The sequence below is a fragment of the Ochotona curzoniae genome, unplaced genomic scaffold (genome assembly GCF_017591425.1).
Source record: "Ochotona curzoniae isolate NIBS_2020 unplaced genomic scaffold, NIBS_Ocur_1.0 contig_3190, whole genome shotgun sequence".
Classification (NCBI taxonomy): domain Eukaryota; kingdom Metazoa; phylum Chordata; class Mammalia; order Lagomorpha; family Ochotonidae; genus Ochotona; species Ochotona curzoniae.
In genome coordinates, this window is record NW_024465751.1 from 11,857,161 (window position 1) to 11,883,808 (window position 26,648).

Here is a 26,648-nt window from a genome sequence, read left to right on the forward strand (position 1 = left end):
ATCTTCCTCTCTGTATATCTGCCTTTCCAATAAAAATAAATAAATCTTTTTTAAAAATGCAAAAACCAGCTGAAGCAAGGGACAGAAATCAACAGCCTTTGTAGAACTAATGGGGCTCCAACAGGGTTTTCACTTAGACATGATAAACCAAAACTGTTTCACTGTATTCTGTCCTGAAATTAACCAGAAGTCTTTCATTTAATTTGGCAAGTGGACGGCTGACTCAAAGGAAGATTTTGTTTCAATTTCTCTTGAGAGGAGTTAGTCCTTCTGGTAATCTTAATTTTTTTCCTTCTTAGCCATAAAAATGTCATAATATTTGCACGGGTAGAGGACATCTGTTGTTTTTGCCTGTCTTGCATCTAATCCCTCTTCTTTGGATCCATTTCCTCCCCACTCATGGTCTTGGGCATTAGAGAAGATTGAATTTCACCACCATCACCATCACCAATACCAGATACATGGATGGAAGGCAATCAGCTCCGATCAGTCCGTTTCTTTCATGCCCATGAACTCAATGACAGCTGTAAGGGCATGTGACCTGAACCAAGCCAATATGACTCAAGTCCTGGATTTCTCTGGGAACTATTGAGAAAGAGAAAACTCACTTTTCCATAAAAACTGCTAAGCTGGAAACTGGAAAGATATACTTCTGGCCCTGACTAGAGTTCACTCAGAGTCTATTTGAGAATGAAAGCCCAAGACAGCAGAAAAAGATGCAGCATAGCTTTTTCCTCTAGGATGCTGTTTCAATACTTTGGTCCACCGGTGCCTGAATTTGGATACTTTAGGACTTTTTAAACACAGAGGCCAGTAAATTGACCTTTTTGATTAAGTTCCTCTTATCTGGGTTTCTGTGACAGACTGGCCACTTGGTCCACAAAACCTTGGACATCTGTAAGTATTGCCTTAATCTCAAAGGAATTAATTTCAGAGAAACTGAAGCAGAGACGAAAGTTGACCAGCAGTGTGGTTACATGGAATTTTCCCCACTAGTCCCAGCTTAGAATAAAACACACATGATCAGGACATGGGAAATACAACTATATGAAACAAATCACTGGAAAGAATTGCCCATCAAACTGTAGAAACTTGGCAGGCATATTCAAAAACTAGTCACCCTAGGATAAAGCATTTCTTTAGCACAAATGGGCACTGCGTCCCATTTCTCCCTAGCGCCTCCTCTGCTGAGACAACTTGTGCAATCAATGGAAGATAGGACAGAGCCAACCCACCTGGGGCTGCCTGAAAGGATGCACATTTTACCACAAGCCCTTCAAAGACAGTAAATCAGGAATGATAACTTCATGTCTCAATAAAGAAAAGCAGCCTACCTCCTGTCTAGTATGAGTAGAAACATCTTGCCTTGAGCTAAATTGTGTGAGCTCAAATACCTTATCATGTTTGCTACTACCAGCTCCCCCGCATTCCCTCACCAAACATTCCTTTTTGTTCATTAGAATCTGTTGCTGAAAAGTGATATTGAACAAACAAGAGGGGATTGAGATGTGGGCTAACTTTGCTCATTAATCTTTAGCTATAAATCTTGATGACAAATAAACTGAATAACATTTTTGTCCATTCATGTTTAATTGAGACCATAGAGGTTCAGCTGAAATATTCTGACAGCTTGGAAGCAATACTGAGGGGACACAGGTTTGCTGGACTTGAGGGTATAAAGCAAATATGGGTTCATGGGTTTTTTCTTGATATTTAAATATCTTGGTTTCAAAAAACAACTTACGTCAGTGTTTGGTTATGAGATCCATTTTATCACACATAATAATCACATCCCGTGGTAAGAATCCCAATCCTGGGGTGGATATCTGATACAGCAGCAGAGCAGCCACTTGAGATGGCGGCATCTTCTATCAGAACGCCTGTGCTCTAGTCTGGCCTCTGCCTGACTTCTTCTTTCCTACGTCTGGGCACTGAGAGAGGTAGCAGCTGATGACTCAAGGACGTGGATCCCTGCCACCCTTTTGACAGTACTGGATTGAATGTCAAACCCCACTTGGTGTGGGCATCGGGCACTTGAGAAATAAACTACCAAATGGGAACGCTTGCTTCTCTCTCTGCCACCACCTTTCATATAAAACAAGTGTTAAAATGTTAACTATCAATTATGCTTTGTAAATATTAAACTATAAAATGCATGAATCAAAATTATCACTTGTAACTAATTTCACTGATAAAGCCATATTCTAAAACATCTTTATGTCAATCTACATTTAACAATATTAAGCGTCTATATCAAGAGGCCCATGTATCTTATTTCATGTTTTTAAGTGACAAATAAACATCAAATTAGTATGGGTTACTTTGGGAGTGTGATTATCACATTTTTTAAAAAGGTAACATACACCACTAAATATCTATTTTCCACATGCAAGTGTGGCTATAAAAAAAACATGAAACATATCATCAAGATTTTATAGTTGTTTCTCAAATAGTTGCATATTTTTTCCTCTACTTCTACTTCAGTATTCCACAAATCATATATAATGCAATCATAAAAATCCATATGACCTTTGTAACTTCTCTTCGTTGGTTTTTCTCCTGGGTTACAGCCACTCTCATGTATCTAGTTTACGTCATGTTTCAGGGACTCTTACCTTAGCGGAGCAAGGATGTAATGCTATTGAAAGGCTATCAAGATAGTATCTTGTCCAGGATTGGTAGGAATTTCTTCCAATGCATTACCCTATGTCAACTCATTCATGTTCTATAGTGGTATGCTCTCAGCATTCACCTAAACTGTACTTTACACTTTAAGAGTTGGATCAAAACGTGAGATTTATAGATTTTTAATATATTATGGGCTACTAAACCCAGTCCTATCCAGGCCCCCCAAATTAGCTTCTCCTTCTTTTCATTAAATGAGCAAACTAACATTATTTGTCTAGAAAAATTGGCTACGCTTTAAACAATTTTACTGCCAAGTTTGTAAGATTAAAAAATATTTCCAGGTTATTTACTGTCTGTTACAATCTCCACAAAACAACAAATAGTTTATATTCTCTACTGTTCATACAAATCTGGACTAAGTATTTTTCATCATTTGAGTATTCTCTAGGCTGACAATGTAACACGAGGACTAACAAGCCCTAGAAACTTTTGGGTTATCAGCTTTTTGTGGTTGTTCTTACTATTTTTAATCATGACAAGGAGGAATCTTTCATGTTTGAAACTTGGAACAAAGTGTAGACATGCTTGAGAACTGTGTTGTTCAATGATCTGTTCGTGAGGGCAGAGATACACTGCGCCTGCTCCAGAAGGAAAGTATGTTGTTCAAATAAAAAGGTATGGCTACACTCAAAAAACACACACACACATTAAATATAGTTAATACCAAGAAAGTGAATACCAAAATCATGGCATTGCGGCAATGTAATGTATGTTAATTCTGGCTATTTGGATCCAACCACCAGCCGTAGCTACCATTTCTAAGGTACTCTTTCTGTGCAAAACACTGTTACAAGTTCTTCACAAGACCTACCTTGCCTGAATCCTTACAAACACTGTAGCTCTATAGTTAACACTAGCTCATATATGAGAAAACAGTTTCAGAAATGTTAAGTTATCCATCTACCCAGTCAATTTGATCACTCAGACAGTTTGCTCCCACTATACAAAACTCTTCAATGAAAAATTTCATCTCCAGTGATAGCTATGTGTTATTCAAAAGTATTTGCATAGAACCAATCACATTAGTGTTTGACAGAAACACATGTGAAATACTGTACTTACCCTGGAGAGATTCTAGAACTACCCGGTAGGCTGTGGCATGACGTTGCATCTGCCACTGGGCACACAAGCTGGTCATTTCAATTTGGCTGGCTTGGAGATCAGTGACACCCAAGAACACTGTAATGAAATATGAACATAACTGCAGAAAATGCCACAAATGTTCTCAAATTAGATTCTCTGACAGTAAAATTACATTCAAAGCTTTATACCACAGCAAGTGAGAAATTCATTCACTCCCAAAAGTTAGTGTACAAAGGGTAGCCATTCTATGACCTGAGAAAACGGATTGCAAAACATCATAAATGGTGTTGTCTGTCTGATACCCGTAAATGAAAAGGGAATACAAATACCCCCAGTAAAAAGAGCAGATGCAAGGGACAGTACAAGTGTGAGTTATTTTTTTTTAATTTTATTTTTAATTGGGAAATCAGATATACAAAGAGGAGGAAGAGACTGAGAGAAAGATCTTCCATCCAATGATTCACTTCCCAAGTGGCTGCACAGCTGGAGCTGCACCAACCTGAAGCTAGGGATTCTTCTAGGTCTCCCCCATGAGTGCAGGGTCCCAAAACTTTGGGCCATCCTCCACTGGCTTCCACAAGCAGGGACCTGGATGGGAAGTGGGGCTACTAGGATTATAACTGGTGCCCATAGAGAACCCCAGCATGTGCAAGGCGAGGACTGTAACTGCTAGGCTTCCACACTGGGCCCAAGTGTGAGTTATTTTTAATCCTCCATATTTACTATCTTTTCTAAACATTTGGCAAAATATAAGTTCACAATAAAAATCTGTATTCATCGGGCCCAGCGTGATAGCATAATGGTTAAGGTCCTCACCTTGAATGCGCCGGGATCCCATATGGGCACTGGATCTAATCCCAGCAGCTCACTTTCCATCAAGCTCCCTGTTTATAGCCTGGGAAAGCAGTTGAGGATGGCCCAAAGCCTTGGGACCCTGCTCCCTTGTGGGAGACCCGGAATTGCTCCTGGCTCCTGGCTTCAGGTCGGCGCAGCACCGGCCGTTGTGGTCACTTGGGGAATGAACCATCAGACGAAAGATCTTCCTCTCTGTCTGTCCTCCTCTCTATACATCTGCCTTTCCAATAAAATAAATAAATATTTTTAAAAATCTGTATTCATGAGCACATTGCATAGTCATGACTTAAAAGGAAAAGTAAAGCAAATGCGATGGAATTATTGTATTTTCCAAGGCCAACTGTTCAAAACATGACTGACTTTGAATGAAAACTTTCAAAGATTAAAATTAAATTGTTTATACAGACAACACAAATTATTTCAAACTAGATAAATTGTTATTAATCTTACCATGATATAAAAGCACAGTTATTTATGAAACAAAAAATATTACTTCTCCAAGACAAGGGAGAAGCAACCAGCTGGTGTTCATTACTTAGATCCCAGTGAAAAAGTAGAAAATTAGTTTGCTGTATTACTTTGAACTTCCATCCATATCAGAATATTTCATAGTGAATTTATAAAACAAAACACCTTATAATTATTATTTCAACACAGTAGAAATTACATTATCTAGTCATAATATGACAATTAAAGAGCCAAATGACAAACAGCCTTTCTCTCCCCACAGAAAAAATAAAATCAACAATGATCTCTAAGTAATAGCTATGTTAAATTTAGAAAACACTAATTCGTTTAACATTGTGTGAGATTATTGCATTTAGGAGAAACAAAATAGTAAATTCACTGAGTTTTTTACTTTAAGGGTAAAAATACAAAATAATTCAAGATTCTATATCTTTTAAAAGCAGGTGTACAATGCCCTACATGTGTATTAAGGAAAAGGGAGGGAATAAAAACACAAAAGCAGAGACCAAAATAACAAAGTATAAGACAGAAAGATTACTTTTAAAAAAGGAGAGACATAAAAAGTGGCAGGGACAGACAATTTCACCAGGAATAAAGATAAAGCAGAGAAGAGAGGGGAAAAGGGGGTAGAAATGTGCAGTTTGATATTATAAGGACGGAAAGACTGGAGCTGTAATGGGACAACAGAGGGAAGTACTTGCAGGTTACGTGGTAGCCAGAGCAGTGTCTTATGAACAGCCAAGTTCAAGCTCAGACCTACATGCCAAGGCTTCCTCGGTTTTTTGAACGCAGAGACAGCTTCTTTTCAGATTAAATGTGTTCAGTATCCAGTACTGAGAGCTCAAGGTCCCTCCTCAAAGGAGATTTGGGAAGACTCCTCCAGTGAAAGAACCATAATCCAGGGTGACTTGGGGTCTGTTTAGTGAATGCCTGTTCTTGCCAGGTAACATTTATCAGTTTAATTATTTGATTAAGGAGGAGGATGGGATACAGGCCAAGGGCATTAGGCATAATTATTACAATAATAACAGTGGTTGCCGCAGAGTAGACACTTGATATACTTTATCCCTTTCATCTTCAGAATCAGCCTAGAACATGATTAGCAGTATCTTCATTGAGAGTTAAGGAAGCTTGAGATTAGAAAAGTTAAGTAGTTTGCCGAAGGCCATAGCTAATAAGCAGCAGATTTAAAGTTTACTCTTTTGATTTTACCATCGCTATCATTCTTAAACATGAAGCAGCCATTTTTGATAGCTATCAAGTCCAAACGTTTTTATGTTGGTAATTTATGCATTATTTTTAATGTGTACTAAACATTTTGGTTTATGTTGAGGGTAAACACATGGGTTGAAACCTACTTAAAACTGTAAGATGGTTAAAGGAAATTTATTAAACAGATGGTGTGGTGATATAATAAACCTCAGGAATATGAAACACACACTTCTGAAATTTGGAAAGCATTGCATTATTCCTCCAGTAACAGAGAGCATTTTATGTCAAAGAGAATTCCCAGATGCTGTGCAGACAGCAGGAAAGCCTTGAAGGAAGGGAATCCTCTGAGCGGTGTGCTATGGACTTTGGATGCATGCATGCATGGAAGGATGGAGTGTGCGCGTGTGCGCATGCACACACATGTGCACACACACACACATGAGTATCCATGGTAGGGCAATGACTTTGAAAAATGTCAATTTCCCTGGAGCCAAACTTTGGCTGGTATTGATGCCAAGTCAGACTATAGGGTGTTTGGAAAATTTCACCTAATTCGAAAATGCCAGCAAGGATTTTTCCAGGAGGAAATCTGCAATCACCAAATCGATCTGGAAACCAGGTGCTAACCTACAGCCTGCCAAACAAGCTTCTGAACTACCCTGAGCGAAAAGCACATTGTACATCTTTTTTCCATGCAACAGTATCCATAACACGTGCCACTGAGAAAACAACAAAAACAGTGGCCAAACTGAAGGAGCAGCTGAGTAATGTGTGGTAATGAAAATAAAGCAGCAAAGCCGCACACAGGGCTGATGCAGGTGCATGACTTACATGTTTTCACCACGCCTGTCAGAGCATCACTGAAGCCTGAAGCCTGGGAGGCAAATATCTTCACGTTGTAGTCCATTCCACTAAGGAGGTTGGTGATAAGAATGGTGTTGATATCCGCTCCCACAAATGTTTCCAAGGTTGGGCCAGTGACTGCAGAAGAAAGAGTACATGTGAAAGGTACAATACACACAGGGGAAAGGAAGCACTCCTGGAGAGAACGACATTCAATCAGCTCCTTTGTGGCTGCCCAGGTTTGTAGAGCAAGCCAATATCAGCACTGAGGTTGGAATCTAATCTTACCCAAAGCTAAATCTGCAACATACTTGATCCCAGCCAAGAGCTTATGTTTGGGAACCTACTCTTTTTTTCCAAATACTGTTTTCTCGCTCGTGCTTATTGGAAGAAGCTAATCCACCTTGTAATCCACTATCTATCATATTGTGAGCTACTGTGTTATAAGACAACAGAGCATTTGCCTAACAAGGAAATAACTGCATAGTTCCTTTACAGGTACCCAACTTTGTCCTCAACAGGCATGCAATGGGCAGTACCAGCAAGTTGTATCCTAGACACCAGATTGCCACACAGGGAACTAGTTGGAATTAGCACAATAGTTTTGCCTACTGCTTTAGGTGGATGAGATTGGTATTTTAAGGCTATTTGTTATCCCTTTCTAGGCCTTTACATTTTCTCCCGTTTTGATCCAGGCAGATTGAATCATTAAACATCAAAATATCCATTGCTAAATTAATCATTTAAAAACACATTGCTATGTTCTATATAAATTTATTTACCTTCTGTCTGTTCCCATATATGCCACTTCTTCAACAGCCTTCACCTAGTGATAAGTTCCTAGAATCCTTATCATTTCCTTCCAGAAGCCTCTTTTGACAGTCTTTATTTCTGTATATCATAGCTGTACTATCTCTGTAGCAATATTCCCATTCCCCAAACACGAAGTGCAAGGGTCCATGAATGCTTTTCCTACTCAGCCTAGAACAGCACTTGTCATTCTCAGCACTGCTCGTGAGTGGGTGAGTATTGTAAACTAAAGTGTAGGCTGTTTACCAATACTCAGTAGAGGCCAAGGGCAAGAACCTGTTTCTCCCATCCAGTTGTGGTAATCGAAACAAACAAACAAACAAAAAACCACTCTCCAGTAGGGAGCAAACCACACTAATTGCAATACCAGAAACCTACAGCAAAGTTATTTGTGATGAACAAACCTGATAAATATTCATAAAACAACCCAAGGAGAAAATATGATACTGATATCTTGCCGATTAGCTTTTATGCTCCAAGCCTAAAAGCTAAGAATCAAAACCATTGGTAATGGGCCTCAGGAAATGAAGCTGGAATCGGCTAATACACCCATGGTCCATTCTTGCTATTTCATTGGAAGGATCTATAAGCTGACTGTTTGGAGAATTTGTCGGTGGGGCTGCCTTAGCTGGGTTGGCTCGAAGACAACAGTACTTGGACAAGGGGACACACAGAAAAGGCTGAAAAGTGATACCAGGGCGAGAGCATCTCTCAGATACTACATTAAGGCTAACAGAGTCCTAGAAGGCACAAAGAAGCTTCGAAAGGCCAAAAAGATTCTGTTTTTGTTTTTGTTTTAAATTTTCCTGTCTAAATCAAACAACTTGAGAACACCTCTTGTCCTCACTAACCAGCATTTTAAATCAGGCTCAGGTCTAGAAAACTGAGAAGGCCCTTGCAACAGCCATTTTGGCCTCCTCTTTAAAGTTTCATGAGAAGCCCACACACTGGGAAATAATACTGTAGCAGGCACTAACACACAATGTTCCTCCTCACAGGTCTAGCAACCGGCAGTACAATCACCCCCAACTGTCATCCCCTTCTACCTTCAGGATGTTCTGAATCTCCTTCTCAATTTGACCAAAAGGCTGGAGGAAAACTTTTAGTACCTTGACTATCCACCCACATAGTTCCCATAAGGAGTCAGAGAATAATGGCATTTTCCCAATCAATACGAGACCGACAAGAGATGCAAAATTAGAAATTACAAATGATCAGCGATCACACACCTCTTGAGCCGTAACACCTGTTCTTACAGAGTCTTGGTCCCCATACACTGGTCACTCAGGAAGTTTGTGAGTCCCATGAGCATCACATTCACAGTGCTTTCTGCTCCACTGCTTCCTAAGCCAGCTCATTTAAAATGGCATTTTAACTCCACAGTCAAGGCACCGGTCATTCATGAAAGCAACACTTACCACTGACAGGTTTGTAGACGATCCGATAGCCCTTCACAGGGGCGGGTGGAGGGTCCCAGGTGATCCGCAAGCGATTATACCACTCCTCAGAGACCCTTAGGTTTTGAGGACCAGAGGGTGGCACTGAGCAGGAAAGAAAAATAAGAGTCCATGTGGTTTTCTCCTTTTATAGCCTACACAGTTTCCAACAAAAGCAATGTAATTTTTCTCAGGGGTAAAGTTAAAATTCACCAAAATACACAGTAAGTAAGCCTCAGAGAGCTTGGAGATGTTTGAAATATTAAATACATGGAAACTAATTCCTCATAACAAAACACTTTTATCTGAAATGCATAAGCTGATTGAACTTCCTGCACTTCTCCAGTTCATTTTAAATAAAATTAAATTGAATAGTTTATTAAAATTTCCTGCCAACATGCCATTCTTTCCCACTATCCAAGTGTTCCTGTAGAGTAGCACTGCAACTGGTGCTCACAAATACTAATGATTATTAACACACTCAAGGCCCTGATCTGTTTGGTTTTCATTTTCATATGACCTACTTTATTTGAAATATTATTATATTATTATTTGTTCATTTTATCAGAACATTCACTTACATGAGGACGTTTCTAAATTATCACATGTATTGCCAGGTATCACTTTGTTAATAGAATTTAGTTGTGTTCATCACTGCTTAAAAATGTACAACATGGGCCCGGCGCAGTGGCACGGTGGTTAAGGTCCTTGCCTTGCACGCCCAGGATCCCATATGGGCACCGGTTCTAATCCCGGCAGCCCCGCTTCCCTTCCAGCTCCCTGCCTGTGGCCCAGGAAGGCAGTCAAGGACGGCCCAAAGCTTTGGGACCCTGCACCTGTGTGGGAGACCCAGAAGAGGCTCCTGGCTTCGGATCGGCATAGCATCGACCGTTGCGCTCACTTGGGGAGTGAATCATGGGACGGAAGATCTTCCTCTCTGTCTCTCCTCTCTGTATATCCGCCTTTCCAATGAAAAAATAATAATAAAAAAAAATGTACAGCATGTCAGGCTGTCATTTAGTGCAGCAGTTAAGACACTTTCTGGGATGCCCATGTCCCATGCCAGAGTGGCTGCATTCGATTCAAAGCTACACTATTGATTCTAGTATCCTGCCAGTACCACACTGGGAGGCAGCAGGTGGTAGCTGAAGGGACTGGGGTCATATCACCTTTGTGGGAGAACTGAAGTAATGGCCAGATTCCCCTCTTTGGCTTATCCCAGATGCAGCTTTTTTGGGTAATTGGGGAATGAACTAGCAAATGGGGGAGTTTTCTCTCTCTCCTTCCCTCTCCAATGCCTTGCAAGTAAATGAAAAGGAAAAAAAAAATAGAAAGTAGGCCAATCATACTTTGGCTTCTTAAGTGTGATTTAAACCCTTTTTCCATAGTAGCAGTCTTTGCTTATGTGAGGTAAATACTGCTATAGTTTCTTATTTGATCAGTGTTTACATCTGTGGCTTCCAAGTTAGACATTCCAATGTTTGGATCGAATCAAGATGCTGATGTACTGCCATGTTGATTGTCACACTGTGCAGTGTACAAGAATCCAAAGTAGAGATCAAGTCAGGGTGATCAAATCAGGGTGACCAAGTCAGGGTGACCAAGTCAGAGATCAAGTCAGGGTGACCAAGTCAGGGTGATCAAGTCAGGGTGATCAAGTCAGGGTGACCAATTCAGAGATCAAGTGAGCATCCTGGGGAAGGTAGAACAAGAGGACGGTCTCCTGCAGCTCTGCTCTGCTCTTTCTCTCTCTTTCCCATAAGATCCCTAGGGAATGATTAAAGAAATTCTGAGAGATCACAATGCCTTTGGTGACCTTGAACAAAATGTTCAAGTTTGGTGGGATCCTGGGCAGAGGCACACGAAGCATGTGCAGGGTAAAGAGGAGACATCCGCATTGTTAAATGAAGAGGCGACACCTGTGGGCTCGGCTGAGCAGAAGCTTAAATACATGCACAGACTTAGTTGAGAACCCCACACTCAGGTGTCCAGTTACATAATCCAGACTTTGACACCATTCCATACTTAGTCCCATGTAATTCTTTGGTAATTACAGTGGATTATTGATTTTTTTAATCTCTTTTCATGGAGAGGTAGACTCTATGGCTATTTGAATCTGTGACTTGACCAGTAAATCGTAGTAGAAATGACACCACTCATTTTCAGCAAAGCCCCATTTTAAATACTTACAACTTCTGCTGGAGTTTCCAGTAAGGACTATTCTGCCTCAGCAAAAACACAAAGATGTTCTGAGGCTGATGGACACAGAATAAGCTGGGTACAGCCTTTTACCATCCCTCCAACATGCCAGTCAAAGGAATAGTTGACTTGGGCCTATTTCACCAATATAGGACCCAGACAAGCAATGCCGGTTGTGCCATGTGGAGAATAGTAACCCAGCAATTCTGATCTACTTTCCTGCTTCACATAATTTGAAAATACAACAAAATGTTCAAATGATTTTAAGCCGGTACATTTTTGAGCAGTCTTTATGTAAGGACAGGCAATCACTAATGGACAACTAAGACCTTGTATCTAACAAGGAGTTGTGAATACGCCTCATCTGATGAGCAAGGCCAACTCATCATCAACAAGCATTTTATGATGCCTCATGTATACATTGGCTGTTGCAGAAGATTGGCACATAGAGGTGAACAGCCTAGGTAAGCTCCCAGGCTCTCCTGATGTTTGCCATCCAGGAATGGAAAACATGAAGAGACGATACATAACAAGAAAATATTAGACAGTAAATCATGCCTTGACACACCAAAAGCTAATCAACTAATCAAACCGGAGCCATGTAACACAGTAAGAGCTACTTTGCATAAACTCATCAGAAAAAGTTGAGGAAGTGACACTGAGAAAAGAATGACAAGAAAAGGCCAGTCATGCAAACATCTGGAACAGGAAATTCTATCTCGAACCTATCTTCAACTATCCCTGAGTACACAAGGCCTAAGGCAGTGACAACCTTAGAATCCCCAGTGAAAAACAGACAGACAGGAGCAGTGGTGGAGTTGGGGTAGAGCGCAGGGGTTATAGGGAAGTCAAAGCAAAGCGATCAGCAGATCTTTGTGCATCATACACATTGTACAGATAGGGTAGGTCCATGGAAAGGAGTTCAGGTTACTTGAGTACGTAGGAAGCTATTGGAAAACCTGAGCAGAAGGGGTGCTGCGAGATGACTGTAATTTGAAAATCTCTTTGGGCTGCAGAAGGCAGGAAAGAACAAAAACAGCAAGACCCGACAGGAGGGCCAGGTACCACCTTGGTGAGAAAGTGTGGCCTGGAGTGGGGTGGACTCCCTAATGTGGAAAGGAGGAGAGCTTTGCAGAACTTATTTTAGTGAATCAACAGGATTTGTAATGGATTAGATGCCAGAGGAAAAAGATGTAGCTAGCTGCTTTTCAAGTCTTAACTTTTACACACAAGGAACCAGAAGCCCAGAGCAGTTAAGCCACTTGCCTAAAGTCAAAGGATTTTCAAATTTTCACCTTCCACATCTCTTTGTTCATCTACATGTGTCAGTGTACATTTGAAAGCACACGCTTTCCTCAGGCTTTAATCGGCCAGTATGCAATGGGAGGCGGCTTCACTTACAGGTTTTCCCTGGAGCAGAGACGCTGACACCTTCTCCATCCGTGTAGATGGGAGTCACAGTGACTTTGTATTCCGTATCCGGAAGCAGGGGCTTCAAAAGGAGACTGTTCTGCCTTCCAGGGACCATGACCTGATGGGACAGTGAAGGATATGCTCTTAGTAAAACACTCTGTTCCCACTGATTGGTGGAGCACAACTGGAGGCATCTGGAAATAATCAGATGCAGAGATGTGCTTGGAGAGTGATGAGAGAGGAGAGGCCATTCATGCAAAAGCGTTCCTCATTCAAGCTCCCCTCTTCCTAACCCTAGTCTATAATACTAATTCAGAGCACTTGAATTTGAAGCTCTTAAGATTCTGAGGAATATTCTTGCCCCATCATCTTTGCAGCATTTGCAAAGGAGCCAAAAGAGGGAATAATTGCCTGTTTGGCTAGTGGCTATTTGTAGGCTTGGATTGTTCCCTCTATAATCCAGCCTACTGCTTATCAGTTTTCATTCAACTTCAATATCTTTTTGCAAAGGCAAAGTCAGCCTTGCAACTTTTCCTTCTTCTCAGATAACCTGCCCTCATCATCTTATTCTTTTCATTGAGAAAAATGGATGGCAGCCAAGAACAAGAAAGCCACACACTGAAGCCAAGCTATCTAAGCCGAAGCTCATTTAACAGCAATGCTAAAAATGATCATAGCTCTTTTATTTCTGAAAGGAGATGTCATCCTTAGTCTGGAATCACCTCCATCCCTCTGTCAATAGAAGGCTGCCAAAAACACAATGTGGCTGCAGGATGGATGCTGCACATGTTGGATGCGAGGGGCCATGTGGCACAGCAGAGAGAATTCATGTCCCTCAAAGAAGCCACATGCTCTCCTTGCTGACACCACACATGTTCAATGCTGGCACATCTTGGGGTCATTTAATGAACTTTGTCATGGCTTGGAAAAAAATGCTAAGATATGAGAACTCAAATGGGTTTAAGGGAGCCACAAGAGGACAGCTGGAGAGGCTTAGCCTGAAAGGCTGGGTAAAATGCCAGCAGGCTCAGGGCGGTGCTACTTCTAAATGAAGGAAGGAAAGAATAAATCATGGAATAAGCCCTAGAAAGCCTCCAGATGAACCCAGTAACAGCTGTTGCTAAGATATCCCTAAGCCCAAAAGAGCAATTTTCATAGGAAAGCTGGTGATCTGAATTAGGTGATTTTATGTTTAATTACCTTGATCTTTCTACCAGGTCTTGGGAGTGGGAGTTCCACAAAGAAGTTCTGCTGTATCTAGGATGAGTCTGACATCCCAGGCCCTGAGGACTCATGAGCATCGTGGCTGCCCAGCCTTACACCTCCCCAGCAGTGTGTTTCCTGGGAGCGCCTCTCCTGAGCATCACTGCTCTGACAGCACAGGGCCCACAGTTGCTTTCCAAGCTGTCTAGAAACCACCCAGGTCAATGTTCTGTAACCCAGGTCATCTCACATTGAGAAGCACAGGGTCTTGGAACCACTCACAGCTACATTTAGTCTAAGCAATGCTGGAAGGCAGGGTGATCATTTCAGAGCAGTCATTCAGCTTGCCAAGAAGTAGTTGCTGTGGTTTAGAGTAATAGCCCTCATTTACCTAGCAATTATGATGCACCAGATGCTGCTGTAACTATTCCAATAAAATAATTCATTTAATCTTTGCTAACAAGGTTTTCAGGTAAGGGGTAGCATTATGCTGGATTTACAAATGGGGAAACTGAGTTTCAGTTTCTCAGTAATTGTTCGTTGTTTTAACTTGTGCTCTGTAGGACTACACTGCACAAGCCCTTGACCCTAAGCAGACTCATTCCCCAGAATAATCTCCTCTTGAGTATGCAGAGTTCTTGTTGCTTGGTCTCTGCCTGCTTGGACTAAAAACAAATGCTACAGGTCAAAGCAGATGGTGGTTTAATGTAAAAAAAAAAACAAAAGTCTGTAAAAGATGCTGATGATTAAATGGGATGCGAATATACCCAATGTTTTCCATTTTTTTTTTTTTTCAAAAACGCATCTTCTCATCTGGCCCTATTATCACCCAGAGCTCTCTGGCACCTGAGCCACATCCAATAAGCTCTTCCCTGTAGCAGGAAGAGGATCCCTGGCTGGAACAATTCTGTTTCTAGACTCTCAAACTATCTGCTGTGTTTACATTGGTATTATCATGTTAAGCCCAATCCATCCCAGACTGACACTCTGCAGAAAATACAATTCAATTCCTCCCAAAAGCAACAAGTTTTACACATATCTAAGCAGAATTCAGGGTCCATCTTTTGAAATATTGTGCAAGTTGTCTGTTTCAAATCTTTCAAAAAAGCATTCTTGGAAACATGTGGCATATTTATATCCAGAAAACACATGAATACTGTACTTATCCCAATTGTAGAAGTAAATTTTAATTCAGCTTTCATTTCATATGTTAAAGCTGAACTCTGGCCTGCAAAATGTTCATCAAAAGGGACTTAAAAGGTAATTTATTACAAAATATTTTTAAATTTTTGTATATTTTCTTCATAACATTTTCCATAAATTCATGAAGCTATTTAACTACAACGATATATGTGTTCTTGGCTCATGTAAATCTAATCAGCTTTCCTTTCAAAGAAAATTTGGAAAAAAAAAATGTCATTTTTCTAATCTGAATACATTTCCACTTTCGAATTATTTATATAAGGGTATTTCAAAAGGTTCATAGAAAAAAGAGTTAAATGATGCTTACTTCAGTACAAAAAAGGTTGAGATCTATACAGAAGTTCTTCATACTTTGCCTTTTCCATGGGCTCTGTAAAGATCCCCTCCTGCATTTTTAGTCAGGTGCTTTTTACTGCTGGGCACCATTATTCAAAAACATCCTTTGTGGGCCCAACACGATAGTGTAATGGTTAAGGTCCTCGCCTTGAACGTGCCAGGATCCCATATGGGCGCTGGTTCTAATCCCAGCAGCCCAGCTTCCCATCCAGCTCCCTGCTTGTGGCCTGGGAAAGCAGTGGAGGATGGCCCAAGACTTTGGGAAACCTGGAGGAGGCTCCTGGCTTCGGATTGGCACAGTACAGTCGTTGTGTGGCCACTTGGGGAGTGAACCATCAGACGGAAAAGCTTCCTGTCTCTCCTCTCTGTACATCTGCCTTTCCAATAAAAAATAAATAAATCTTTAAAAAGAAACCTTTGGTCTATGTGATTTAAGGACACTGGGCTCTTACAGTAGGCTGGACTACAGCTGCCTGCCCTACCTTAGTTGCACTATCCAAGTTTTGGTGTGTTCCATTTTCTTGCTCTAATAATATAGTACATTTCATTTGTATAGTATTGATACCTTGTGAAACAGATACAAATGCTCAACTGAGTCCCTGAGCAAGTGCTTGTAAGCTAAGTGTGCACAAATCCAATTTAATGAGCTTGGTATTTAAGGAATTTTACACTATTTTTCTACGTATCACAAAAGATAAGCTCACTTCTGTAAACAACCACCACTAAATTTATCAATATTTTTCATTTTTCACTAAAGTTTATTTAATTCAGGCAGACCAGTTAAGCCTTTTGATGTTTCTTCCCCCTCCATCTAGGTATTTCACAAACACAGAGTATCTAAGTGTTTTAAAAGCAAACAGTGTGAAGGGAAAGAAATGAGTAAAGGGCAAATTATCTAGAGAAAACCCAAAGAAAATGTTATTATTATTTTACCGTGGAGCTTGTGAGACGAGATTAAATTGTTGTTCTTTCCAAATTCACAAAAATACTTCACCAAGAAGCTTAATGTGTTTCTTGGGAAGAGTGAAAATGAAAAAGCAGTAACAAAAATAAACTCTCACTCTGGGAAGTTTTCACAGTTCTTATTTTCAAGAACAGAATTACCATATGAGGCTATTAACAGGGCAAATAAAATATTTCAAGCTACGTCCTTCAGTACCATCCCTAAGCATGGCTTGAATTCCTTTTTGAAGTGGCGCATCATGAGTTATTTACAATGTAGTCAGTGATTTTCGAGTCCCCTCTATGCTGTCCTCCTGCCCTGTACATTTCCCCACCACTCTCAGGCCACTGTCTTGGATCTTCATGCTGTCCATAGTGGATATTACTAGATTTGGGGTCAACTCTTGTTCTTCACCATTTCTTCTCTCAGCCAGAAATAAAGGATGTTTCTCAGAAGACTGGGCTTGGGTAACTGTTTACATAAGCACATCAATAGCAGTTTCCACCCAAAACCTTACAAATAAAGAAGTGAACAAAAGGATATTTTGGATTCAGGATGAATTTGAGACTTCCTTTCTAGTGTGGCAAAAAAAAAAAAAAAATGCAGTGGAGCACAAGAAATGCAAATAATGCAGTTTAAAAAAAAAACTTATTCCATACTAAAAGGAAAAAAATATTGTGGAAGAAAACTAGAGTTCTCTAGTTTGAATGAAAACATATCTAGGGAAAAACACTCAGGTTCTGGACTAAAGGAACTGCTACAGCATGAAAAAAGACTATGGAAAGGCTGTAATTAAGAATATACCCAATTTATTATAGAGACGAGGAAATATAAATGGAACCTAAAGAAAACTCAACCTGTAGATATATAAATCCCTGAAGACAGACTCCATAATTAAGTTAGAAATGACTACAGATCTCAAGATGAGTTTATGTTGGTGAAAAATGTGACTAGTCTTTAAAAAAATGTTCATGAAAAATGTATGCTATTTTTTAAAAATATGCATGGATTTCAAATTTTCTCTACATAAAATAAACTTAACTCTTTGCTGAAAGGTAGAGAGAAATTGAAAATGATTCTCTTCCAGCTTACCCCGAAAAGGCCTGAAATGGTCATGGCTAAGCCAGGAGCCGTGAGCTCCATCTGGATGTCCTTCAAGGATGGCAGTGACTCAACGACTTGAGTCACCATCTTTTGCCTCCCAAGGTACACATTAGCGGGTGGCTGGAACTGGGAGTGTAGCTGTCACTTGAACCCAGGGACTTGAATATGAGTGGGCATGCCAAGAGGTGTCTCTCTGCTAAATGCCCACTCCATATATTTAACTGCATACATTTAATGCATTTCCAAGAAGTTTTTTTTTTAAAGGAGTGTCTTGTTTGTTCATGGATGCCATTATATTAGGAACTTTACATAAAAAAAAACCTTTTCTCTGTGTGTTTTGCTTAAGAGCTTTTCATAAAGTTCCCACAAACCAAATAGTTGCTAACTACGGGTATAATTTTATATATGCACATACAGATACAAGTGTGTTAGCACCCTTTCATAAACCAACTTTATTATTTAACAGGCGGTGAAGGCAGCAGAAGCAATGGTGGAGGGGAGCTCAGAGTCTTGCTCTAACTCCAGAAAGGTCATCAAGAAATGAGCAGTGAAAGTTGGATTAACAAGAGCATTAGTTTCTGGAAATGGCAGAGAAAACGGAAAACAGCAGCAAAAACCTTCGCCAATAGCCTTGTTAGGTCTGTTAGGAAAGTGTGTGATTTTCCAGATAGCGGAACTCATACAGACCGTTCCTACCACTTCTTCCGCAGGATCCCCTTGAGCGGTCAGGTAGGTCACCCTAAACTGTTCCACATTGCTGTCAGAAATGTCCCATTTTACCCGCAGGCTAGAAGTAGTCTCCTCATCTACAACCAGGTTTCTGATTCCTGTCTGGAAAACTGAAATAAACACAACCAAGGATTAAAAACTTTTAGCTCATCATCTACCAAGCATTGACTGGCAGCCCCACAAGCAGCAAGAACAGCTCAACTCTAATGACTCCTGAGAGTCATGACAGATATGTACAAGACTACAGACCCCCTCATTTGCAAGGAGCACTGAGGGCAGGTAACTGGACTAGCAAGCCAGCACAGAAAGTCCAAAAGGAAGGATGGTCCTGTGAACCTCACACTAGCGCTGATCTCCATTTCCGTCTTAATAATTGCCACACAAGCACAAATCTCTCTCACACAACCTAACTTTATTCATTTGGTCCACGTGGCTACTTTCTCTGATGCTTGCCTAAACTTCTTTGAGTTCTGTAGTACATTCATTCTCATCTTCTAGGATGACTACTCCCTCTATTTTTTCATTTTTTCCCTCTCCCCTCTTCCCTCACTTCCTCTCTTTTTGACTATCTTTACTGAAACTTCTATCTCTTCATTCGTTTGCGCAGAAAACATTCGTTGAACTTATCCTATATGTCAAACCCTATTAGGTCTTGGAGATATCCAGTGGTTTTCTCTAGACAAAAACAGCAAAAGTGTCACAGAGGACATAAGAGACTGCCATTCACCTGGAAAAATGATTGGGGGGAGGCTTGCTGGTAGTGGTAATGGGGGAGAACTTTTCACATTCAAGGTAAGGAGTTCTGGGGCAACCTAAGGAGATGAGGAATGCATAAGAAATATCGCTGAGATTAGAAAGGAAGTCCAGAATCAAACAGGAAGGCTTCTGGAGGTTATGAAAAGAAGCCTTTAGGGCACAGAGCAAACCTCAATAAACATTAATTGAAACATGAGTGAACGAATGGAGAGCCACTGAAGTTTGTTAGGTAAGGAAATAACTGATGGAATCAACTAATGAAATCTGAGAATTGGCAGGTGTACCTCAATGGAGGGGAAAGTTGGGCTCACAGAGGAAATAGCTGATGAAGGAAGAACAATAGAGCAGCCACGTTTCAATTACCGTGGAAAGGCACAGAAACTGTGATATGAATAATCATCCACAGAGAGCAAGAGAAGTCACCTGATAAAGCAGAGGCCTAAGACCTCTGGGGAAGTGGGTGTGACTGCTGAATTAACATCCTTTGAAAGCTGAATGCCAGTGCAAGACAAGAAGGGAAATGGTCAAGAGAGGTAACAGCAAGATTCATGACTTAAAGGATTGGAATTTAAAGATGCTGAGAGGATCCAAGAAAATTACATATGAATCTGTCTGCCAGAGAAGGAAAGGAGGTGATCACTGCTCAAATGAAAAAATATAAAGAGTGTTAAGCTGGTCTAACACAACCTCTGCTTAAATCAAATCTTGTATTTGCTAGAAATATCCACTCCCGTGTGTACTTACCTGAAGTCACAGAACTGGTAGGTATTATGGTTGTGGCTGGTTCTGTCCAAAAGCTGTCAACTATAAGAAAAAAAAAATCATTACATTCAAATTCTGTAAAGATAGAGATAATGACAAATATGAGCAGAGATGTTTACACTTTCAAGATAAACCACACCTTTATTATGACACCTGCTTTCCACAATAAGCTTGACTGGGGATGGAAGCGTGAAAAACAGTACTCTAAGCAAAGCAGACATATTTGTTCCCAAGAGAAGCAAACTGAAAGTCAACAGTGTTTAAGTGCCTCATCTCAGATACTAAACTTCATAAGGGCATTTACACCTACAAAATTGTGAAACCTCCCAACTACTTTGAAACAAGGTATAACCACAATAATTAAAGGAAATTAAATAGTGCCTTGGACCAAGCAGTCAAAGGGCTGCTAAACAAGACCACCAAGGAGTCATGTGCTTGGGCAAGAGGTGCTTTTATTTTTTCCTTAAGCAGATAGGACTACAGTGAATTAGAGTATTTGTGGTGTTCTGTCCAGAGGCAACACTGACTGCCAGTGGCTCACATCTCTGGAAACTGTGTCACTTGAGATCACAACTTCTGTCAGAGCAGAGCTCACATCCAGTGACTGGAGATCCAGAGGTGCCAAGGCCCAATCCTTTTGCCTCAGTTTGGGACAACTCATAAGGAGTATCTCAGCTCTACAGCTCCAAGGAAGCTTTGCTGAAGGCTCGGGTTCCACTTCTCCCTATGCCCCATCCTGTTGTCCTCAGTTCCTTGTGTATCTCCCAACTGCACCCTTCAATAAACCTTCCGAGTGCAATATTCTGTCTCAGAATCTGATTCCAGGGAACCAGTTGGATGTCAATTTAATATGTGATTAATATCTATTTTAAAAATGAAGGGATGAACAAATTAGTGAGTAAATTCTACACAAGGTTTTTAAAAGCAAGATCAATCTAGAAAATTCCAGAAACTCTTGCACAAGTTAGCTTCAAGTTGATTTGCCAATATACACATTTATAAGTTTTCCCATGCATCCACATGTACATTATCCAATGAGTATTATATAGTTAAAAATGTGCCCAGTAGGGGACAGTTTTGTGGTACGGAAGTTAAGCCACTGCTTCCAATGCAGGCAACCCATACTGAAGCAACAAGTCAATTACTGGCTGCTCCACTTCTGGACCAACTCCTGCTCACATGCCTGGGAAAGCAGCAGAGAAAGTTTCAAGTGCTTGGCTCTACCACTCACGCAGGAGACCTGGGTGAAATTTCTGGCTCCTAGCTTCAGCTTGGCTCAATCCAGGCTTTGGCAGTAAATGGAAAATTTCTTCCTCGATGTCTGCCTGTCTGTCTCTGTCTGTCTCTTCCTTTCCTATAAAAAAACTTTTAAAATCAGAACATGCAGTACTGACAATTAGGATTTTTAAAAAATCATAATATGATTTTTAAAAAGATATGGTCCCATCCCTCACAATAATGCTAGGGTAGATACTAAGATGCTTCAAATCCCAACTGGTATGTGAAGACATAGCAACAATTCCGGAGGGGCGAGACGCATTTCTGTAGCCAGGGATCAGGCTGATGATGAAGGACCCAGCGGGGTGCTGAGGGTGCCAGAAGGCATGGGAGACATTTCTGAAGCCTGTCATTGGCAGGCTGAAACTTACGGGTGGTCCCTACAGCAGTCACCACCTCGCTCTCACTTCCATCATCAAGCACAGCCAACAGTGAAACTTCATACTCAGTGCCGGGCTCCAAGCCTTCAATAACATGCGAGTCCTGTTCTTCCCTTAGGATGACCTGCAAAACGTTTGGTGCTTAGTAACTAGGTTTACTTGGATCAAAAGAATGAAAGCAATGTCCAAAAATACAGAAATAAAAACTATAATCCTTAGTGTAAGAAGTTTTCAAATATGAAGGACTCCAGGGTGGTTGATGTCAATTTTTAAAACATTTTATTCCTTTTGATTCCTCCAGCAAGAAAAATTATTAATATTGAAAACTAACACTGTGAAAATTTGCCAGATGTTATTTGTGGAAGTTAAAGACTCTGAAAGTATGTATAATATAGGATTGCGTTTTGACAACATTGAACTTTAACTTTAGAAAAATTTGACATTTATAAAACTTCACATCTTGCAACATATCATCTACTTCTGGGATTACTAATCTGCTTTAGAATCAAAGCTACTTCAGTGCCTCAGTGGGCATCCATTTCCAGGTAGCCTTCTCAGGATTTACAGTCAGTATGTTCCAGAGAACTCACCTCTTGGGTCTTTCCACCATAGACTGGAATCCACATTAATTTGTGCTGCCCCTCATCAGCCGAGAGGGGATGCCAGGTCACTCTGAAACTATCTGTCGTCACCTCGTCGATTTCCAAGTATTGCTGGGCTGGAACTTCCTCTGTAAGCCAAGGAAGGAGAATTCGGGAAATGACAAGGTGAGAAAGCCAAGACGCAAGTGGTCCCTGAGAGGCTAAGGAAGAGAGGACTCCAGGACTTCTTGCTTTAGGAAAGGACATAGATGAAGGCACAGATGGGCTCAGGGCAGCATCGCATTTGCTTCCAGCACTCCCCAGCAACAAAAATGATGAAAGCCATGGAATCACAGACATTCAAATTCTTTTAAGAGTTTCTAAACTTTTTAAAAAATCTTATTTACTTGTTAAAGAGAGCAAGCAAACATACTCTCATATGCTGGCTCAGTTCCCAACGGCTCACAACAACAGGAAGAGGACAGGGCTGAAGTCAGGAGCTAGCAACTCAGTCTGGGTGTCATGAGTGTCTGGACAGTCACCTGAGCCATCACCTGCTGACTTAGCAAGAAGCTGCAGTCAGGAGCCAGAGGCAGACACCAAATTCAGACACCGGAGGTGGTGCACTGGCTCCTTGCTTGGCAATTTAACCGCCTGGCTAAATGTCCACCCTACTTTCCAGAAGTTTCAACTTCTCTCTCCAGCTTTTTTCATTAACCATAAAAAGTAAGAATCTCACACTATTTTTCAAAGAAGTTATTTTCCAAGTACCTTGAGGAAATTAACAAATGGTGTTGGGAAGCTTGAAAAATGCTACCTTATAGCTCTATTTGCTTTAGCAGTAAATGTTCCCTAGGAATAAATTAGTTGTTGCTGAAGAACTTTTATCCTTTTAACTTGTTCACACAGCTGTCATCAGAAGTAAAATGTAATTTATCAGGCCTTCCACTGTCACAACTTACACGCTTCTGGAATGTACAATACAAAGCTTAATACACCCAAAGTAAATGTTCAAGTCGCTCGTTTTTATTTTTCAAGATCAGAGGTTTTAACATTTTCCTAGGACACTGAGAATTCCAAGGAGAGTCAGCCCTCAGGAAATTTTGTAAAAATCACTCAACGTTTTTTCTGCAAACACTGTCTCCATCCAGCTTTTTAACTCTCTCTCCAATTTGCCATCTCATTTCCTCAATGTAGGAGTAAATTTGTATATACGTGTAGGCTGTGAAAAGTTTGGAAAACAGAAGTATTTTTCCTCTAAGCATCCACAACAGCTCCTATTTATTGAGTGATGACTGGGTACATATAGAAAATGAAGATAATGTATTCTTGCCTGATGTGGTAGAGATTGTAGGCTTAAGGAAAGTGCATTATTGGCTGCAGACTGATGCATTAGGTTAAAAAGAAACTTGTAACTTCATATGCACACTCATATGAATAGAAGATGTGATCATCTCACATTAATAAAAAAAAAGATACTGGATTAGGAGAACAATGGACATATCTTAAAACCTGTGATCTTTTGAATGTAGGATGTGCTGTCTCTCTTGCTTACTGTGATCGGAAATGAGCCAACACACATATTTTCTAATTGTCCACTTGTTGATAACAAGAATTAAAATTAAAGTGAAATGCTTTCAAAATCCCAGTGAGCAACAGTGTTTCAGGTTCTGATTTCACTATAGTTGCTTTGGAAACCCTTTCAGATTATGAGGCTCACCGGTGGTAAAACTTCCAGTCAGGGGTTCCGACTGCCCTTCTTCGTACATGGAGAAAATGGCAATAGCATACTCCGTGAGGGGTGTCAGGCCTTTCAGAGGGAAAGTAGTAACAGGATCCACCTCCACCTGCAGAGAGCAGACACAGCTGTTACAGCCGATGCTTATAAGTGACGCATCATTTCCTTATTGTCTGCAATTTATACAGTTGGCAAATCAATACTGCCACCAAACTGTTATGACACCAGCCAGCTTCTATCTCTACACATTTCTAATCCTGCCCCCTTAACAGATTACCTCCCATTTAACTCTCAGGGTAACTATGCCACCAATATCATTTCCTTTGACCAAAGTATATGCAATGTTACTAGCAGATGTAAAGAACTTCATGGTTTTCAGCTAGATCTGCTAAGGAAAGCCAGTTCTTGGTCTCAGCTAAGCAGTATACATAAGTTCCTATAAGAGCTGGAAAGTTGAGTAGAAACACAGAAGGAATGTGAGAGTAGCAATGCTAAAGAAAATAGTACACATTTGAAATATGCTTGCAACTTCTTTTTTTAAGATTTATTTATTTTTGTCGGAAAATCAGATATACATAGAGGAGGAGAGACAGAGAGAAAGATCTTCTGCTCATTGATTCACTCCCCACGTGGCCACAATGGCCAGAGCTGTGCTAATCCGAAGTCAGGAGCCAGGAGCTTGTTCCAGGTCTCCCATGTAAGTGCAGTGTCCTAAAGCTTTGGGTTGTCCTCAACTGCTTTCCCAGGCCACAGGCAGGGAGCTGGATGTGAAGTGTGGCTGCCGTGATTAGATCTGGTGGGATCCTGGCACATCCAAGGCCAGGACTTTAACCCCTAGACTACGACTCTGGGCCCATGCTTGCAGCTTCTAAGGAGAGATGTGCTGGGGATAATATGGACCAATCTCTCTCATGCACATACGAGATGAAGTCCTATGAGTGAAGATCAGAAGTACAAGGGGTGAAAAGGGAACAACATTGAACAGACTTTGAAGAAGAAAGCCATAAATTGAGAGGCAATGAAGACAATCTAGAAGGCAGTGTACCGATCAAAGTCGCCCGCAAGGGAAAGGGAGAACAGACACAGCTTTCTCATTGGGAGGTGGGGTGCCAGGTGAAGGAGCTGCAGCAAACAAAGAGTATATTGTGGACCATACAAAGGGCACCCACACTGAATGCTTCACATGCTTTCTTAATTACTCCTCACAGAAACTTCTAATAATTTCCCGTAAGACACATGGGGTCTAGGGATCTCTTTGAAAACTGAAATAATTATGCTTACCTGAGAAAAGATTCTTCCCAAATAGGTCCCAATTAAAATGTTTCCAAGAGGCATTTTGGAGCAATATCAATGAGATCTCTTATTTACAATACTATCAGTGACTAATCTTGATGCTATCAAGGTGAGGAAGATGATGACTAACTCACTGGCTGCGTTGGCTCATGGCAAAGAAACCTTTACCAAACTATAAATGTCATTTTCCTACTTGAAATGTGCTGTCATCTGCTTTTTAATGAATAGAATTAATGATAACAAAAATACAGGCATCAGAAAGAATTTCAAAAAATAAAAAATAAAAAGACACTCTAAACTGACAGCCATTTCATAAGCACCATATGTCTTTAAGATATTTGATCAAAATAGTACAAACCAATGTGGAGAGGGCCTTATACTTTGGATGCCTGTATCCACACTGGAGTACAAGTTCAAGTCCTAGCCGCTCTGCCTCCAATCCAGCATCTTGCTAACACACCTGGCAAGGCACAGGATGATGGCTCAAAGAGTTGGGTGGACCGAGGTGGAGTTCCAGGCTTGAGCCCGGCCCAGTCCCAGCTGTTGCAGGAATTCAGGAGTGAACCACTGCATGAAAGATATCTTTTTCTTTCTGTTACCCTGCCTTTCAAATAAAAACAAAAGTAAGCCCTTACTTTTTAAAGAGAAAAAAAAATAATACAACCCTAATGAGAACAGCTTCAATTTTATCATATTGCAACCCTGAGCCATTTGGCTAAAAAGGACCAACCCAGCCCAAACCCTTTCACCCCAGCTAAGGTCCAGACATGGAAGTGATGTCATCTTGGGAGTTCCAGCCTAGCCAAGCTCCAAAAAGAATGCAAGAGTCACCCTAGCCGACACCACATGGATAAGGTCTGCTCAAATTGCACAATGATGAGCTGCTATTTTAAGCTGTGTGTGGGTTTACACAGCAATAATAACTGAAAATCATGCTCTCTTCCTCTGAATCAAGAATCGATACCATTCTAAGACACCCTTAGCTCTTACCATTACCCTAGTCTAAGCACTGCCTGCATGCTTTGTATGCATTAACTGATTTAATCCTTTATATACCCCATATTACCCCAACTTACAGATAAAAGAACTTAAGTAACCTGCCCAAGAACACAGTGACTGTGTGTTTTACCTAGTTTACTTATTAAAGCATTAATCTGACACTTAACACATTTTATATTATTTCAGCATCAATTGTTTTATTTCACCAAATAAAGAGCTGCAGGCACCTTTTGGTTTTTATTATTATAGTTTAAACTATTAGTTCTGGAAATGAGCTTCTTTTTCTGGGAAGTATTTTTTAAGACATAGAATTCAAAGAAAGGGTAACAAATGACC

At 40.6% G+C, this 26,648-nt stretch overlaps 1 protein-coding gene across 1 annotated transcript in view; it reads right to left on the reverse strand.

Annotated features, from left to right (window-relative positions):
• COL14A1 (collagen type XIV alpha 1 chain) overlaps positions 1-26,648 on the reverse strand; it is a 197,424-nt gene that overhangs the window by 90,218 nt on the left and 80,558 nt on the right. Inside the window, exons 15-23 of the mRNA XM_040979368.1 lie at positions 24,003-24,129; positions 22,292-22,431; positions 21,693-21,825; positions 20,026-20,085; positions 18,484-18,635; positions 12,996-13,125; positions 9,378-9,500; positions 7,138-7,287; positions 3,751-3,867 (exon numbers count right to left, since the gene is read on the reverse strand). Of these exons, the coding sequence (XP_040835302.1) occupies positions 3,751-3,867; positions 7,138-7,287; positions 9,378-9,500; positions 12,996-13,125; positions 18,484-18,635; positions 20,026-20,085; positions 21,693-21,825; positions 22,292-22,431; positions 24,003-24,129 (1,132 nt within the window). The remainder of the gene's footprint in view (positions 1-3,750; positions 3,868-7,137; positions 7,288-9,377; positions 9,501-12,995; positions 13,126-18,483; positions 18,636-20,025; positions 20,086-21,692; positions 21,826-22,291; positions 22,432-24,002; positions 24,130-26,648) is intronic.